The following is a 17,714-nucleotide window of genomic DNA, read 5'->3' as shown; positions in this document are numbered from 1 at the left end:
CATTGAAGGTGGCAGGACAGATTGAGAGAGCGCAGTTAATAAAGCATACAGTATCCTGGGCTTTATTAATAAGGACATAGAGTACAAGAGCAAGAAAGTTATGTTGAACTTATATAAGGCACTAGTTCGGCCTCAACTGGAGTATTGCATCCAGTTCTGGGCGCCACACTTTAGGAAAGATGTGAGGGCATTGGAAATAACAGAAAGGATTCATGAGAATGGTTCCAGGGATGAGGAATTTCAGTTATGAAGATAGATTGGAGAAGTTAGGACTGTTTTCCTTGGAGAAGAGAAGGCTGAGTGATGATTTAATAGAGGTATTCAAAATCATGAGGGGTCTGGACAGAAACTGTTCCCACTTGTGAAAGGATTAAGAATGAGAGGGCACAGATTTAAAGTAATGGGTAAGAAAAGCAAAAGTGACATGAGAAAAAACTTTTTTTTGCAGCGAGTGGTTAAGGTCTGGAATGTGCTGCCTGAGAGTGTGGTGGAGGCAAGTTCAATCGAAGCATTCAAAAGGGAATTAAACAGCTATATGAAAAGGAAGAATGTGCAGGGTTACATGGAGAAGGCGATGGAATGGCGCTAAGTGAATTGCTCTTTCGGACAGCCGTGTGGACACGATGGGCCGAATGGCCTCCTTCTGTGCTTTAACAATTCTGTGATTCTGTATAAAGTGGTCCACCAAAGCTTAGGAGCAAGGAGAGACTTAAGGGAGAGTAATTTTCAAAAATTTGTGTAGTATAATTGGAGTAGTTATAATGAGGAAGTTAGAAAACAGAGAAAGAACAGGGAGAGTCAGCCAGTGAAACCATAGCTCAAGAAAAGTGGTCGGGAGACAGCTTGGAGGACCAGGTCTAATTGACAGTCTTGTATTAGAATTAGCTAATCAGAGGTATACAGGCAAAATTTGCCTATGCTGTCGTAAATTTGGGTATGATTAAGCATGAGCATTAGGGAAGAGTGTTATGGGAAGTGTGGTACAGAAAATGCATGACTGCACATGCTGTACTATACATACATATGATCTTAATTTCTCTGGCAGGCCATTAAGTAAATGTGTTCTTTTAAACTTTCATTATTTAATCTTCAATCCTTTATTTAAACTTGTCACCAATTGTGTTAACATAAAGCACAAAGGATTTATATCAATGCATTAACCAATGTGTTACCATGGGGCATTACATCCCTGTTGGTACAAATACTGAAGCCCTTATTCAGGGTGTCACTTTTAGGTCTGAGATACTTTATAAGGTGTGAAGTAATGGATACCCAGCAATTTGTGTTCTACCACCTGATCAACACTACCGTTTTAAAAGTTAATTGGAAAACTGATTGTGTTTTCCAAATAAACGTTTTGCAAGTGAAAACTTGAAATTTTCATTGGTTTAAAATTCTGGAGCAAAAAAAAGATCAATGGTGAACTTTAAATCTTGGCAGTAAGGATTCATTTTACATTTTAATATCAAACTGTCATTACTTGTGGCAGAAAGGGACATATCAACAGAGTCAGTGGAGTCCCTCAATCCTCCTTTACTCTTTTGTTCCACACTTTAAAAAGATGCTGAGAGACAGCCTGGGAATAGACATTTTGTGTTGAACTTCTCTTTCCAGTGACATTGTTGGGTTCTTCTCCAATGGCATCGTGAACAAGGAATGGAATTTCACACAGCAAACAGTGGCTATTGGTAGCCCCACCCCTGTGATCTCATAGCAGGAAATTCTCTGTCATTTGACATTGTAGCATTAAAAATCAGACATCACAGTAAATGAACAGATCTCCACTTCGATGAAGTTATAGAGCTGGACTTTACAACTGACAGCATCAGTGGATAAATGCTTAACTTGTTAATATATCTGGCTCAATGAAAACATATAATGTGATCCAAAGTATCGGAACAACACCAATGTTCTTGAGATTTGAGTGACGCTGGCAAGGCCATCCTTTATTGCCTATCCCTAATTTCCTTGAGAAGGTGGTGGTGAGCTGTTTTATTGAACTGCTGCAGTTCATGTGGTGATAGGTACATATACAGTGCTGTTAGGAAGGGAGTTCCAGGACTTTGGCCCAGCAACAGTGAAGGAATAGCGATATAGTTCCAAGACAGGATGGTTTAAAGAGAAACTTGCAGGTGGTGGTATTCTCATGTGTCTGCTGCCCTTGTTCTCCTATTTGGTAGAGGTCATGGGTTTGGAAGGTGCTGTCAAAGGAGGCTTGATGAGTTGCTGCAGTGCATCTTGTAGATGGTACACACTGCTGCCACCATGCGCCAGTGGTTGAGGGAGTGAATGTTTAAGTTGGCAGATGGGGTGCCGATCAAGTGAGTTTCTTGAGTGTTGTTGGAGCTGCATCCTGGCAAATGGAGAGCATTCCATCACTCTCCTGACTTGAGCCTTGTAGATGGTGGACAGGCTTTGGGGAATCAGAAGGTGAGTTACTTGCCACAGAATTCTTAGTCTCTCACCTGCTCTTGTAGCCACAGTATTTATAGGGCTGGTCCAGTTCAGTTTCTGGACAATGGTAACCTTCCACCTACCCACGCCCACCCCCCCAGGATGTTAATGATGGGGGATTCAGCAACGGTAATGCCATTGAATGTCAAGGGGAGATGGCCATTGCCTGGAACTTGTGTGGCACTTATCAGCCCGAGCCTGAATGTTGTCCAGGTTTTGATGCATATGGAGACAGACTGCTTCAGTATCAGTGGAGTTGTGAATGGTACAGAACAATGTGAAAACAAACATCAACGAACATCCCTGATTCTGACTTTTTGTTGGAAAAAAGGTTTTTGATGAAGTAGCTGAAGATGGTTGGGCCTAGGACACTAACCTGAGGAACTCCTGCAGTGGTATCCTGGGGCTGAGATGATTCATCTCCAACAACCACAACCACCTTCCTTTGTGCTAGTGGAGAGCTTTCCCCTGATTTCCATTGACTTCAGTTTTGCTAGGGCTCCTTGATGCCACTCTCAGTCAAATGCTGCTTTGAGGTCAAGGGCAGTCACTCTCACCTCACCTCTGGAATTCAACTCTTTTGTCCATGTTTGGACCAAGGCTGTAATGAGATCTGGAGCTGAGTGGCCCTGGCAAAACCCAAACTGAGCATCAGTGAGCGGGTTATTGCTGAGTAAGTGTCACTTGATAGCACTATTGAAACAGCTTCCATCATTTTGTTGATGATGGGGAGTAGATTGATGGAGCAGTAATTGGCTGGATTGCTTTTTATGGATAGCACATACCTGGGTAATTTTCCACATTGTCAGGTAAATGCCAGTATTGTAGCTGTACTGGAATAGCTTGGCTAAGGGCACAGCTAGTACTAGAACACAAGTCTTCAGTACTACAGCTGGGATGTTGTCAGGGCTCATAGTCTTTGCTGTATCAAGTGCCTTCAGCCATTTTTTGATAACATGTGGAGTGAATCAAATTGTCTGAAGACTGGCATCTATGATTTGGGGACCTCAGGAGGAGGCTGAGATGGATCATCCACTTGGCACTTCTGCCTGCAGGTGGTTGCAAATGCTTCAGCCTTGTCTTTTGCACTAATGTGCTGGCCTCCCCAAGCATTGAGGATGAGGATATTTTTGGAGTTTCCTCTCCAGTTAGTTGTTAAATTGTCCACCACCATTCACGGCTGAATGTGGCAGGACTGCAGAGCTTTGATCTTTTCCATTGGTGTGGGATCACTTAGCTCTGTCTAGAGCATGTTGCTTCTGTTGTTTAGCATGCATGTAGTGCTGTGTTATAGCTTCACCAGGCTGGCGCCTCATTTTTAGGTATGCCTGGTACTGCTCCTGGCATGCTCTCTTACACTCTTCATTGAACGAGGGTTAGTCCCATGGCTTGATGGTAATTCTAGAGTGAGAAATATGCCAAGCCATGAGATTACAGATAGTGGTTGAAAATAATTCTGCTGATGATGATGACCCACAGCCCGTCATGGATGCCCAGTTTTGAGCTGCTATATCTGTTCTCAATCTATCCCATTTAGTATGGTGGTAGTGCCACAAACACAATTGAGGGTGTCCTCAGTGTGATGAGAAGACTTTGTCTCCACAAGGACTGTGTGGCGGTCACTTCTACCAATACTGTCATGAACAGATGTGTCTGCAACAGCTAAAAAAGACAGCAGGACCTCAGAACTAACTGTAGGCGTGTGGGTGAGCAGATGACTTGACCAGCCAGTGCTGCTCACTATTCAGGGGCTGGAGAGGGGGGCTGAGGTTTACTTTTCCACTCAGTTCTCCACAGCCAATGAGAAAGCATGTTGCTGCCACAAGATCACCTCTTGGTGGCAGAGATCAGACACTGAGTAAGTGTTGGGGATCAAGTTTCCTGACTTGGAACTATATCACCATTCCTTCATTGTCACTGGATCAAAATTTTGGAAGTCTGTCCCAAACAGCACTGTGGATGTAGCTACACCACATGGATTGCAGTGGTTCAAGAAGGCAGCTCACCACCAGCTTCTCAAGGGCAATTAAAGATGGGGCAATAAATGCTGGCTTTGCCAGTGGCACCCACATCCCATGAACAAATACATAAGAAAAAATTAATGCCCTGCTTCCCAGTGGCTAAATATTCTGTCTCTGTGGCTCATATTTCACCTCGCTGTTACGCAGCACCTGTTCATCAGTGGCAGAGTCCCATTTCTTTGTTGCTCAGTGTCTCCCCTTTCTCTTATTCACTGCCCTGCCTCTCTGCTGCTCACTGCCCCGCCTGTGTGACTCAGTGGCCAATTTCTCCGTGCAATGACATAGTACTGCTCCAATACATTGTGCGGTCAGTCTATTTACCTGTTGCCTCATCAGATAAATGGGCCAGTTAGTGTAGCCTCCTCTGAACTATAGAGACTAGATTCAATTGCTGATCTTTGCTGAGTTAATTGGTTTCAAGCAAGGGAAAGAGAGGATGCTAGAATTAACATCAACGCCTCTGGACTTGGGGGTGGGGTAGTGGTGGTGGGGTGGGGTGGGGGAGGTGGGGGGGTGGTGGCGATGCAAAAACAGCCTAGATCCCACTCTGATTACTTGTTGACATTCAGTATGAAGTGAGTTGTTAAGCTCTGAGATGCACTGCCTGACAGAGTGGTAGAAGCAGCTTCAATAATAATTTTCAAAAGTAAAAACATTTGCAGTGCCATGGGGGAAGAGTAGAGAGTGTAACTAATTAGGGAGCTCTTTCAAAAAGCCAATAGAGACACAAAGGGCTGAATGGTCTTCTTCTGTTCTGTATCGTTCTATGATTCACACATGAAAAAATGATGAGTTGACTGAGCTACCAATGGACTGCCCACACCCATGGAACCAGACCCAAACATTAGTCAGTGCATTCTGCAAAGAATTTTTCACAAGGAGGGGTGTGGTGCAATCCAGATGCTGAATATCAACATATATTGTTTGGGTTTGTGGTCACCATGGACCAGCTACAATACATGTCACTGGAACATTGCTGCTAGTTGTAGACTGACCTCAGCCCTGTCATAGTCAAGCTGGTCACGGGGTAATGTGCCCACTGATATAGAAAACAGTGTGTGTGGATTGGCAGATGAGAAGGAAGCTCCACCTGGTACCTTCAACCCTAATCCCTGAACATTAGATCCACAGTGATAGGCTCCCTTCACCGTAACAAAGCATTACCAAATCTGGTTGGACGTATTTCTAGAGGTTTCATCACATAACCTTCCTGCCTCCATCCACTCTACCCAGTCAAACAGTTTTATATTCACATTTCTAATATTTTTATAACTAATACATAGAAAGAATCAAAGAATGTAAGAAAAACATTTTAATGCTCCTATGATTTTTGTAGCAGTGCCCAAAAAATTAATCCTGGAGACTCTAGGACAAACCTGGAGGGGTGGCAACCTTACTGTAAAATCACAAGAGCAATAAAAATCAGATATTCAAATTACCTGCTGCATGACGAGTCCTAACTGCAGAATATACTTAAATATTTATGCCCTGAACCTTAACAACTTCTCAGAATCATTCACTAAAGACCTGGGTGGGATTTCCTGTGGGACCACATTCCAGCACTTATCTGTCTTAGGAGGGAAACTGTATTTAAAGATGTTTACTGTTTCCTAATGTTGAATAAATTTGAATCTACATTCCTGATGACTCTTGCAGTTTTTATGAGATAATTAGGAGCAAAGCGTGCCACACTCTGATTAAGTGTATCAGGGAAACAGGCAACTGTAAGTTCAACTAACTAAGCTTTATTGTTGGCTATAGCCTCAATTTAGATGGGAGAACTGCAGCAGTATGCGGTATTTTTTGTACTTTACAGTAGGGATCCTGAGTTTTCCAGCACTTTCCTGATGTGGGCATTTACTGACAAAAATGACTGCAGACTGACTTCAAGCCCTGGTTGTTGTCGATCTGAGTAGAAGCGCCTATTTTTCTCACCAACCAGTAGTTTACCCCGATGACCCATGCTCATCCCTTGGTCCTTGTATGCTCTGTTATCTCACACAGTGACAATTTTTTATGGGTGAGTCCAGTGAGTGAGTGTACCATGCAGAGCATCGTACTCCAATTTCTATGTCCACTTTACAGCAGGAATCATTGATTAGTGATCAAGAATGGGAACCTGAATAAATTAAGCTTGTTTAGCTCAGGAGAACTTCAGGCCAATTGCAACATTTCCTCTTAATTTCCTGCTGCAGGTCTGTAAACTCAGCACAGACCAGGAAATGAACTTGGGACCTCTGTGCTACCCAGTACCGTACCATGAGGTGGTGCATTTCCCCATTTAACCATTAGGAGGTGCTCCGTCAGCTTATTATTGTGCTTACTGATAATCACAATAGAATGGCTCAGAATTTTCTGTCAAGATAATGATGAAGCTAATAGCGCTCACCATCATTTATGTGCAAATGATACAGCAACTTCAGGTGAAGAGCAAGTGTGAGGTTATATGTGAATATCCAAAAGTTGCTGTTGGATTTCCTTTGCTGCACCATTAGCTTTGCGAAAATAACATCTTGCTGTCTGGCTCACCATTAAAATTCATGAAGTTGCTGTAAGTTCACCACAGAAAGTTAAGTCTTGACAATTTCAGTCTAAGTACCCTAATTAATTATGAAATTAGTGTTAATTACTGCTAATCAATCTCTCTGGCACTGAAAATTAACTATTACAAGTCTCATTCCTTCAGGTTTTAATTCTTCTTGGAAATGTTAAAAATTTCATTGTTTTTTTTTACTTTTCCTTTTGTCACTTTTTTCTCTCTTTTTGAATCCTTTCTTTTTTCTATCTATTTATGTGCCTATTTTGACATTGAATTCACCCTCTCTAATTTACACTTCCTTCTCAGTCCTTGTGCTGTTAATTTCACACTCCTTCAATCTGGTTGGTTAAGGAGATTTATAGTTTCTTGCCCTGTTCACTCAGGTCCCAGATGCCCATTTCCCTCGCTGCGCTGTTATCAGCTTACCCTTTCAGCAACTTGTGGCACAAAACATTAAAGACCTAAATGTGAAAGGACAAGTCTAACTAATAGAATACATTGTTAGATGCCTTGTTGCAGCAGAAGTTGGCCCAATGCAAACTATTAGCGAGAAAGCAGCAACTGGCTGTGCTATCACCTGTGTTAAACTGCACTTCCACTTCCCAAATCTTCAGTGTCCTTCTCTCGATGCCAAAAATACATTGTTTCGATTTGCAACCTTCCTGCCACCTGGTATATGTTTAATTTTACTTTAATTGAAGGTTGTGGGGGTGATTTTCACTGAATATACCTTCGGTGCTAAAGAGCCTCCGAGGTAGCCAAAATGGGGTCTTAAACAGCAACACCGGTTTAGCCCTCATTTAGCTCAAGATGACAACTTGATAAAGGGGTTGAAGCCAGCGTTAGCAACAGCTACCTGGAGGGGCATTAAACTCATTAAAGAGGCTGCCCAGCATTTTGGTGGCTAACACTTCAACTAATGCCCTCCTAACATCAACCATCTGACTGGGAGTAAACACTGACGTCAATTTCAAGTGCTACTTACAGAGATACTCACCATTTCATGTTCATTGCTGCTGAGAGCCTCTGAAACACATTGATAGACTTCCTGGCACATTTTATCAAGATATCACCAACATTCGAGCAACAATTATTCTGGCAGTTCGCTGATAACTTCACCTAAAAAGAGTAAATGCTGTTCTACTCTACCTAGGAGTCAACGGGAGAAAGGGATTGCTTGGTCATGGCCATCTTGCTAGGGGAACCCTTGGTCTAGATGAGGGATGGGGGAAGGACATGAGGCCAGGAAGAGCAGCATCAGCTGCTGCAGAAAAAGAAAGCAATGTGGCCTCCTTCCCTGCTGCGGATAAGACATCCCTTCGCCTCTGAACCTCCTTCAACAAAAACATCAGTGTTGCATCCGAGAACCTGTGTGCCCTCTTCTTTGGTCCCATTCTGCAACCTGCCGCTGCGTACCAGCCAGAGCAATCCACATCCTCAGTGGAAGTGGATGCCAGGAGTTCACATATACTGTTCCATGAAAATTATGCCTAATCAGCACTTCGGTGCTAAACATGCATATTTCTGGTTTAGCACATCCAGGCAAGTTCAAATTATGGTAATCAGCAATTAGGACCAAAACTGAGTGATAAAAGAAGACTTTTAAACAGGCTAGTCTTACGCTGCATCCACAGGGCTTCAGAAGTGGAAATATTGAGTGCAAAAGCAGGGAAGTTATGCTGAAGCTTTATAAAGCTCTGGTTGGACCACAACTGGAGTACTGCATCTAGTTCTGGTCACCACATGAGGAAGGATGTGAAGGTCCTTGAGAGGGTGCAGAGAAGATGTACTGGAATGATCTACAGATGAGAGATTTTAGCTACAAGGTTAGGTTGCAGCAGCTGGGGTTGTTCTCCTTGCAGCAGTCGAGATTGAAGAAAGATTTGATAGAGGTGTACAAGATTATGACAGATTTAGATAAAGTGGACAAAGAAAGGTTGTTCCCATTCGCTGATCATACAAGGACTATGGGCACATAGATTTAAGGTTTTGAGCAAGAGATGCAGGAGGGATGTGAGGAGGAACTTTTTTTTTTACGCAGTAAGTGATAATGACTTGGAACTCACTGCCTATGAAGGTGGTGGAAGGGGAGACGATGAATGATTTCAAAAGGAAATTGGATGGGCACTTGAGGGAAATAAACTTGCAGGGCTATGGGGATAGAGCAGGGGAATGGTATTGACTGGATTGCTCGACAGAGAGCCAGCATGGACTTAATAGGCCAAATGGACTCCTTCTGTGCCATAATGACTCTGACTCTAAATACAAATCAGGCAGTGTCTATAATTGAGATGTCAGTTTTCACGCACAAGTGGTAAGTCGAAAATCTACCCCAGCGATTGTGATTTAAGCACAATGAGAATGCAGACGAGGAACTTGTTGAAAGTGAGCCTGTATGCTCAAGTTCTTGTTAATTGGATATTAGCTTTGACAGAGCAACGTGTGGTCATTAATGAAATATTGCATATTATCTTTAATACTGTGAGACTGCACTTGCCTTAACAAAACCAAAAGTCAGTTTCAGCTATATTTCAATCTTACTTGTAAAAAGGGTGGTTTAAAGGAAGCAAATTGAACCGACCTTCTTTGGCTGGGAGACGTGTTGACTGGTCAGTGTGAGATGACGTGGAATAGCTTAATGGAGAGCTACCTACAAAAGATATTGTAACCAGTTAATTAAAGATCTGTAACAAACATCCAACAGTATGCAAGTTTATTACAGTATCGCTCTGTAAAACTTCTAAATTGACAGGACAACACTGCAAGCTATCAACATGTAAGTAAACCCTTCACACCATTTGCAAATCATAAACATCTCATAGCTGATATATCCCACATTCAGTGTTATGGTATGAGTTAGCAGTACAGGCACTTTCTGGCTCGATTCAAAAAAGTCTCAGTGCCTCAACAGATGCCAAAATAAAACCACAAAGTTGCTTAACTGGTTTTCTTTAAAGCTCCAAAAGTACTCATTAAAATTATTTTACCTGCTTAAAAGGCATTATAAGCGTCAGAAGTCAAAGGTGTACAATACATCATGTATGATGTAATATGATAGAATGAGAGATTTTTCTTAAAGGAATTAAAATAATTTAACACAGGTACCAAACAGGTATGACAGTAAGGGCACTGGGTACAATTACCTTAGTTCACACTCCATCATAAACACAGCCACTGAAGAGTGACAGGGACACATACCTGCCCAAAATATTTTGTTACATGTGTCCTTCCCCACCTAAAAAGTTAATAAATGGAATCAGATGTCTCCATCACTTAAATTAATTACATACAGAAAAATGCTCCATTTTAGAAAAACTATTTTTTCGTAAAAGCGAGTTCTGGAAAGATGAGAATAACTGTTGTTACCACTGCATACTAAACCAAGCATCATTCCTCCTACCAAAAAAAAAAGACACAGCTGATCTGCTCAAACCCACCGAGCACCCAATACAACTGACAAAAGTGATCACTACAAATGGTCAATAGCAACACTTACATTGTACTGAACAGTAATGCTGCTTTATTCATCATCACTTCAGCTGAGTAGATGGCCCTAACCCATAAAAACCCACCTCAGGCTAAAAGCTATCAGAAACTCCCATCCAAAGCTTATAATTGCCCCGAATATCTCCACAATTCTTTACACATCTTTTTACCTCCACACTGCACCTTTTATAGTTAATTCAGCTGCTGTAGGACTAGGACCTGCTACAATGCTCTCAATCACTAGACTCAACTCTTCAATCAGTGCATTCAAATCACTTATTTACACAGTAGAATTAAAATGTAACTCTGTGGCTGGGATGTATTTTGCTTCATTTGAAGTTCATTTTTTTGGGGCGGGGAGGGTTCTGGGGAATGTTACCAACAGTAAAACAGATGTAGGTGAGTTTCCTTGCTCACAACACTTACCTTAATGCTGCACGTTAAATGCTTATTTGAATTTTGTTTTATTTTTATAATTATGTGAGACAGTAATTTTTTACCCAAGCCAGACAGGAAGGAACTGGCCAACCTGACCCTGGCCCATGGACAATGCTATTTTGGGCTGGCTGCCTGGAGACGTTCTGTAGTAAAGAGGAACCATGTGGAGTCAGAACTGGGCTGAATTTGGCACCCTCACGTGGCATTAAAGACTGAGAATGCAGCAATCCAGTGATCAAATATGCCTCACCCAGTGTCTCAGTGCCAAGCATGGATCCTCCATCTGCTGTAACAGTCTCTTCAGATTTTTCTAGGCTAGATTCCCAGAGGGATCGTGAAATGGCTTCAAGACTTGAAGCCTCAATTCCCTATTGTTGGTTTTTCAATCTAACTGCCAGACTTGGCCAGGAGGGGGAGTTTAACCTACACATCATAAAACAATATGGAATCAAAATGTGGGAAAAGAACAAAACAATTGATTTTTAAAACTAGTTCTTTACTTATTTAACTATCTATCTATCTGTCCTTCTGTCCATTTCTCTTTGTCTCTTTTGTCAGCATGCAATAACTTCACGGTATTTTGAGGAGATCTCTTACAAAATTGTTTCCAAATTGCAAATCCATGCTTCAACTAGAGTGGACCAACTAGCCCATCAGAATAAACATAAGGAGAGAATGAGTAGCTCACAGTACATTAGGTGAATCAGCACCTTCTATGCCTGGCAGCTCACCCAGGTGATATGTGAGTATGGGGACATGACATGCCTCCTAATTTGCATAGAGTCCCAACTAAAAAAACACACTTTTTATATGTGTCTCAGTACTGATGTAATTCTATCTGGAAATACTCTCCCTCTAATTAAAGTTATTCTGTATTAAATGATTGTTCAGTAGATCTGAACCAATAATGGTTATCAAGTTTGCATCAAACCACACTTACTTCACTATCTCTGTGCACATCTCTCACAAAATTCTTTCCAAATCCCAGGTGTGTTTGCCACCTCTGATTTCTCTTTGTTCTCATGTAAGAACACACACTGAAATTGTACCATATCCTGCAACTGACCACAGACAATGCCATAGAAGATAACAAGGGAGATTTTGGCCAAATACTTTCAGTGGTGAAGAGGTGGCCAAGATGGGATCTTGAGCTGCAATGATGGTTTTTAGTCTGCATTTAGTGCAAGACCATTAGTGGCATCTTGGTAAAGGAATTGAAGGCAACACTAGTAACAGTCTGCCGGAGGACTGTTAAGGAGCTTATTGATAATTAAAATGCCTCCTAGCACTTATTAAAGAGGCTGCACCCATAAAACTTCATTTAATGACCTCCTTTAACAGAATTAGCTGAACAGGAGTAAGAATGCCATTGCTGAGAATTTTGAGCACTACTTAAAGCTATATCACCTTTTATTGTTCATTTGTTGCTGGGAGTTTGAAGAAGACATTTGAAACACATCAGGAGACTTTCTGGGACACTGTTATCAACAGCAACAACTTGTATTTATATAGCACCTTTAATGTAATAAAACATCCCAAGTTGCTTCACAGCAGCATTATAAAGCAAAATGTGACACCAAGCCACATATGGAGATATTATGGCAAATGACCAAAAGCTTGGTCAAAGAGGTAAGTTTTAAGGAGCATTTTAAAGGATGAAAGAGAGGTCGAGAGACAGAGAGGTTTAGGAGGGAATTCCAGATTTAGCGTCTTGGTAGCTGAAGGTACAGCCTACAATTGTGGAGCAAATAAATTAGGGATAAGAGGCCAGAATTGGAGGAGCACAGCTATCATGGAGGGTTGTCAGGTTGTAGGGCATTGCAGAGACTGGGGAGGGGCCAAGCCATGGGAGAATTTGAAAACAAGGATGCGAATTTTAAAATTGAAACATTGCTTAACCGGAAGCCAATGTAACCAGTGAGCACAGGGGTGACAGGAATGGGACTTGGTGCAAGTAAGAACATGGGCAGCAGAATTTTGGATTACTAAATTTATGGAGGATAAAATGTGGGAGTGTGTTGGAATAGTCAAGTCTCGAGGTAACAAAGGCATGGATGAGCTGATGCAGGGGCAGATTGGGATGACGTTACGAAGGTGGAAATAGGCAGTTTTAGTGATGGTGTGGATATGCACCAGAAGCTCACCTCAGGATTAAAGGTTGCAAATGGCTTGGTTCAGCCTAAGACAGTTGCCAGCAAGAGGGATGGAGTCAGTGGCTAGGGAACAGAGTTTGTAGCGGGACCAAAAAACATGGTTTCTGTCTTCCCAATGTTTAATTGGAGCAAATTTCTGCTCATCCAGTACTGGATGTCAAACAAGCAGTCTGATAATTTAGAAACAGTGGAGCAGTCGAGATAGGTGATGATGAGGTTGAGATGGTCAGCGTACATGTGAAAACTGAAGCTGTGTTCTCAGATGATGTTGACGAGGGGTAGCATATAAATGAGAAATAGGAGGAAGCCAAGAATAGATCACAGGGGTCAACAAAGGTATGGGTGAGGGAGCAGAAAGAGAAGCCATTGCAGGTTATTCTCTGACTGCGATTGAATAAATAAGAATGGAAACATGCATATTTCTGGTTTAGCACATCCAGGCAAGTTCAAATTATGGTAATCAGCAATTAGGACCAAAACTGAATGCTTACTGGAACAGAACCCTTCTAGCGTCTGTTTCACCTTCCACCAAAATAACCCCCAACTAATTACACTGTGCCATTTTGCAGTACAAATGTTTAATGCTATTGTATAAAATTTCTTTAGGAGCACCATTAATGGATTTGGAACCAATATAATGACACCTCTGTAAAAATAGCAGATACAGTAATTTCATGAAAGCATACCGCTTGATTTCTAAGCTAATATTTATGCAATAGTTAATGAGCTGTGATATTGCTCATGTTCCATTTATATCGTGCCTTTAACGTAATAAAACATCCCAAGTGCTTCACAGGAGTGTCATCAAACAAAATGTGACACTGAACCACATAAGGAGGTATTTGGAGATGTGACCTAAAGCTTAGTCAATGAGGTAGATTTTGGACAGCATTTTAAAGGAGGTGAGAGAGGTAGAGAAGCAGAGCATAGGGCCCAGGAAGTTGAAGCCATGGCCACCAATGATGGAGCAATGAACACGGAGGACGTATAAAGGTCTAGAATTGGAGGAGTTCAGAGATCTCAACGGATTGTGTGGTTTTTTTTATTTGTTCATGGGATGTGGGCATCACTGGCTAGGGCAGCATTTATTGCCCATCCCTAATTTCCCTTGAGAAGGTGGTGGTGAGCTGCCTTCTTGATCTGCTGCAGTCCTTGGGGTATCGGTACACCCACAGTGTTGTTAGGAAGAGAGTTCCAGCATTTTGACCCAGCAACAGTGTAGGAACAACGATATAGTTCCAAGTCAGGATGGTGTGTAGCTTGGAGGGGAACTTGCAGGTGGTGGTGTTCCCATGCATCTGCTGTCCTTGTCCTTCTAGGTGGTAGAGGTTACAGGTTTGGAAGGTGCTGTCAAAGAAGGTGCTGTCAATGAGTTGCTGACGTGCATCTTGTAGATGGTACACACTGCTGCCACTGTGCATCACTGTGTAGTGAAGGGAGTGAATGTTAAAGGTGGTGGATGGGGTGCCGACCAAGCGGGCTGCTTTGTCCTGGATGGTGTTGAGCTTCTTGAGCGTTGTTGGAGCTGCACCCATTCAGGCAAGTGGAGAGTATTCCATCACCCTCCTGACCTGTGCCTTCTAGATGGTGGACAGGCATTGGATTACAGAGATAGGAAGACAAGGCCATGGAGGAATTTGAAAACAAGGATGAGTTTTTAAAATTGAGGTGTTGCCGGACTGGGAACCAATATAAGTCAGCAAGCACAAGGGTAAAGAATGGAGTGGACTTGTTGGATACAGGCAGCAGAATTTTGAATGAGCTCAAGTTTACGGAGAGTGTAAGGTGGATGCCAGAAGAACATTGGAATAGTGGAGTCTACAGGTAATAAAGGCATGAATGAGAATTTCAGTGGCAGATGAGCTGAGGCAGGGGCAGAGATGGACGATGTTATGCAGGAGGAAGTAGGTGCTCTTTGTGATGGAGTAGATATGGGGTCAGATGCCCAAATATGAAGCCAAGGTTGCAAATGGTCTGATTTGGTCTCGGATAATATGAAACAGAATATTAAAATAAATTATATTATTCTCAGTTACTTGTTGGTTTTCCATATCAATTTATATTTAGAATTTGGTTTGCAGTTCTCAGTTTCCTCTGTACTTGATATAAATCCTCCATTTCTGATTCATCCTCTTCCTTCCAAATACGTCCAGAAGAATATCACATTCGTCTTTATATTTTCCAACCTGTTTCTACACTATGTAACTACATTTAAACAGCATAATTTGGAATTTAATCTCTTGATTTTTTTATTAGACAATCAATATGTCTGATCCATATTCCAATATATTTTTTTTAGATTATCTAGTACTACAGCAATGAGCAGCACAGAGTCAAGAGCATCAAATGGCCCAGAGTTCAACTGTGAGGTCAGCTATGGGAGGGGGAACTCCGATCAGGAGTGTGTGGCTGGAGCAGAGTTTATATGGAGAGAAGAATAGATTCAATGGAATAATAAATTGGTGAGTATATTTGAGAACAAGTGACAAACAGATCAGGATGTCACCAGATGGAATGAAGTGTGGAACTTCACAGCTGCTGAAGGGTCAGAGACAGAGATCAGAGAGGTCTGAAGCCATGTGTTGGCTACTGGAAATAGGAGACTGAGATGTTTAACTATGCTGTATCAGCCTCAAGGTGGTGAGTTATTATTACGATTGAAAAGTGGGATGGGCAAATTTATGAGGATTTTTGAGATTTCTTCTGTGATCTTTTGATTTTTAACATGTTTATAATGTTGTAAATGTTTGTTTTAACTATATAGAATGGAATGGGTAGGGAGCTGTCTTGGCAGTCATATGTTGGGAGGATTTTTTTTAATAGAATATGATTGTGTATATTTTTTGGCTGCAATGTGGTGAAGGTAATATGATTGATGAATAACAAAATGGGAAAATAATCCCTTAATAGACCAGAAATCTAAACATTTAAGTAACAAAATGCACATTGACCAAAAACACAGCAGTCACAAACAGCACAGAAGGAAGCCATTCAGCTCATCATGTCTTTGGCAGCTCTTTGAACCAAATATCCAATTAAAGCCATTCTCCTGATTTTCCTCATAACCCTGCAACTTTTCCCTTCTTTTCAAGTATACACTTGTCTTATTTATTGAGTAACAATGTACCAGGTACGTTATACTCCATCAGAAATATTTGTCACACAATGACTTGTACTTAAAAAAATCAATGTGTCTAGGTGTGTCTGGGTATCTGTGTGCATATCTACAATTTCTTTAATGTTTTGACGTATGCTTAATTTAATGAAGTATGCTATATGTTATGCTACATTTCAACTTAAAATGATGGATAAATGGGAGAGTCAAAACCATAAGATTTAGGATGTTTTCTGTGAGATTTCGAAAATGGGCCCAAAACAGCAAGTGAGTCACCAACCATCAGGGAAAGTTGGTGTGGCTGAGATCAGGAGGAGTTGTTAAAGAGCTGCACTGTGGGAGAGACACTTAGTTTCATTCCAAAATGGGTTTGGTGCAAGAGTTACCATCAATATAGAGGATAAGAATTCACTTAGGAAAGCGGGACTTCATGCTGAAGAGGGAGGAGCACCCAATAACCACACCATATTTTCACTTTAAGAACATCACATCCAGGTAAACAAAAATATTCCCTGATGATGAGGGGAAGCTCGGTAAGTACATGAGAGAGAAAGAAATAGAAGCATATGATATCAGAGTGGGATGAAGTAAGTTTGGAGAATGTTCCTGTGGAGCATAAACATCGGTTTAGTTCTGTTGAGCCAAATGGTCTATTTCTATGTAATTTTATGCATTTTGGATTGAATTGCACCATATCTTAATGTTTGATTAATATAGTTCTATAAAAACTCTGCTCCTTTAAATGAAGCCCATCCAACTGCAGCCTCTGTAGTACTGTACTTTCTGAAAGAACTACCAGAATAATATTGTAACAACACCAGATGTGAAAACTTATGATACTGCCCTGTCTAATTAACCTCTCTCCAGTGCTTTTTTTTTTGTTTGTTTAAAAGCGAGTACACGCCATATATTGAGCAGTTCTACTATTCGGAGCCCTTAGGAATTGACTGGTCTTGTCTCTTTAACTTAGATCTTTTCAGAAGTCTACTATTATAATGATATTTTAGTCAAATATCATATTAAAAAGCATCTGTTACTGACATTCGCTGATTCTTTCTGTGTTGTAAGTTAAATACCCCTCAGGTTAGGGTGCACAGTTCAAAAGAAATAGTCACCAGAACAACTGCAGAAAAGTGCAGGGTTTATCAGGGAATTGGTCTGGGATTTAACAGCATGACTCATCCGAGCACATCAATAACAAGTGAGTTAGGATCCTAACTACTTCTCGGAGGAAAGGCCCAAAACATATCATATGAACATTGGAGCAGGAGTAAGCCATTCAGCCCATCGAGCCTGCCCCGCCATTCAATATGATCATGGCTGATCATCCACTTCAATGCCTTTATCCACACTATCCTCATATCCCCTTATGTCATTTGTATTTAGAAATTTGTCAATCTCTGCTTTAAACATACTCAATGACTAAGCTTCGACAGCCCTCTGGGGTAGAGAATTCCAAAGATTCACAACCTTCTGAGTAAAGAAATTTCTCCTCATCTCTGTCCTAA

General features: G+C 41.4%; 1 protein-coding gene across 6 annotated transcripts in view; it reads right to left on the bottom strand.

Annotated features, from left to right (window-relative positions):
- The window catches only part of fli1 (Fli-1 proto-oncogene, ETS transcription factor), an 88,221-nt gene that overhangs the window by 54,297 nt on the left and 16,210 nt on the right, over positions 1 to 17,714 (bottom strand). For 5 of the 6 annotated variants that reach the window (XM_068053780.1, XM_068053783.1, XM_068053779.1 and 2 more), the window contains one exon: positions 9,596 to 9,664. The exons of the other annotated variant lie outside the window; for it this stretch is intronic. In XM_068053780.1, the coding sequence (XP_067909881.1) occupies positions 9,596 to 9,664 (69 nt within the window). The remainder of the gene's footprint in view (positions 1 to 9,595; positions 9,665 to 17,714) is intronic. 6 annotated transcript variants of the gene reach the window in all.

This window comes from Heterodontus francisci, chromosome 22 (assembly GCF_036365525.1).
Source record: "Heterodontus francisci isolate sHetFra1 chromosome 22, sHetFra1.hap1, whole genome shotgun sequence".
Taxonomy (NCBI): Eukaryota; Metazoa; Chordata; class Chondrichthyes; order Heterodontiformes; family Heterodontidae; genus Heterodontus; species Heterodontus francisci.
The sequence above is the reverse complement of the archived record's forward strand: the minus strand, read 5'-3'. Positions and strand labels throughout refer to the sequence as shown.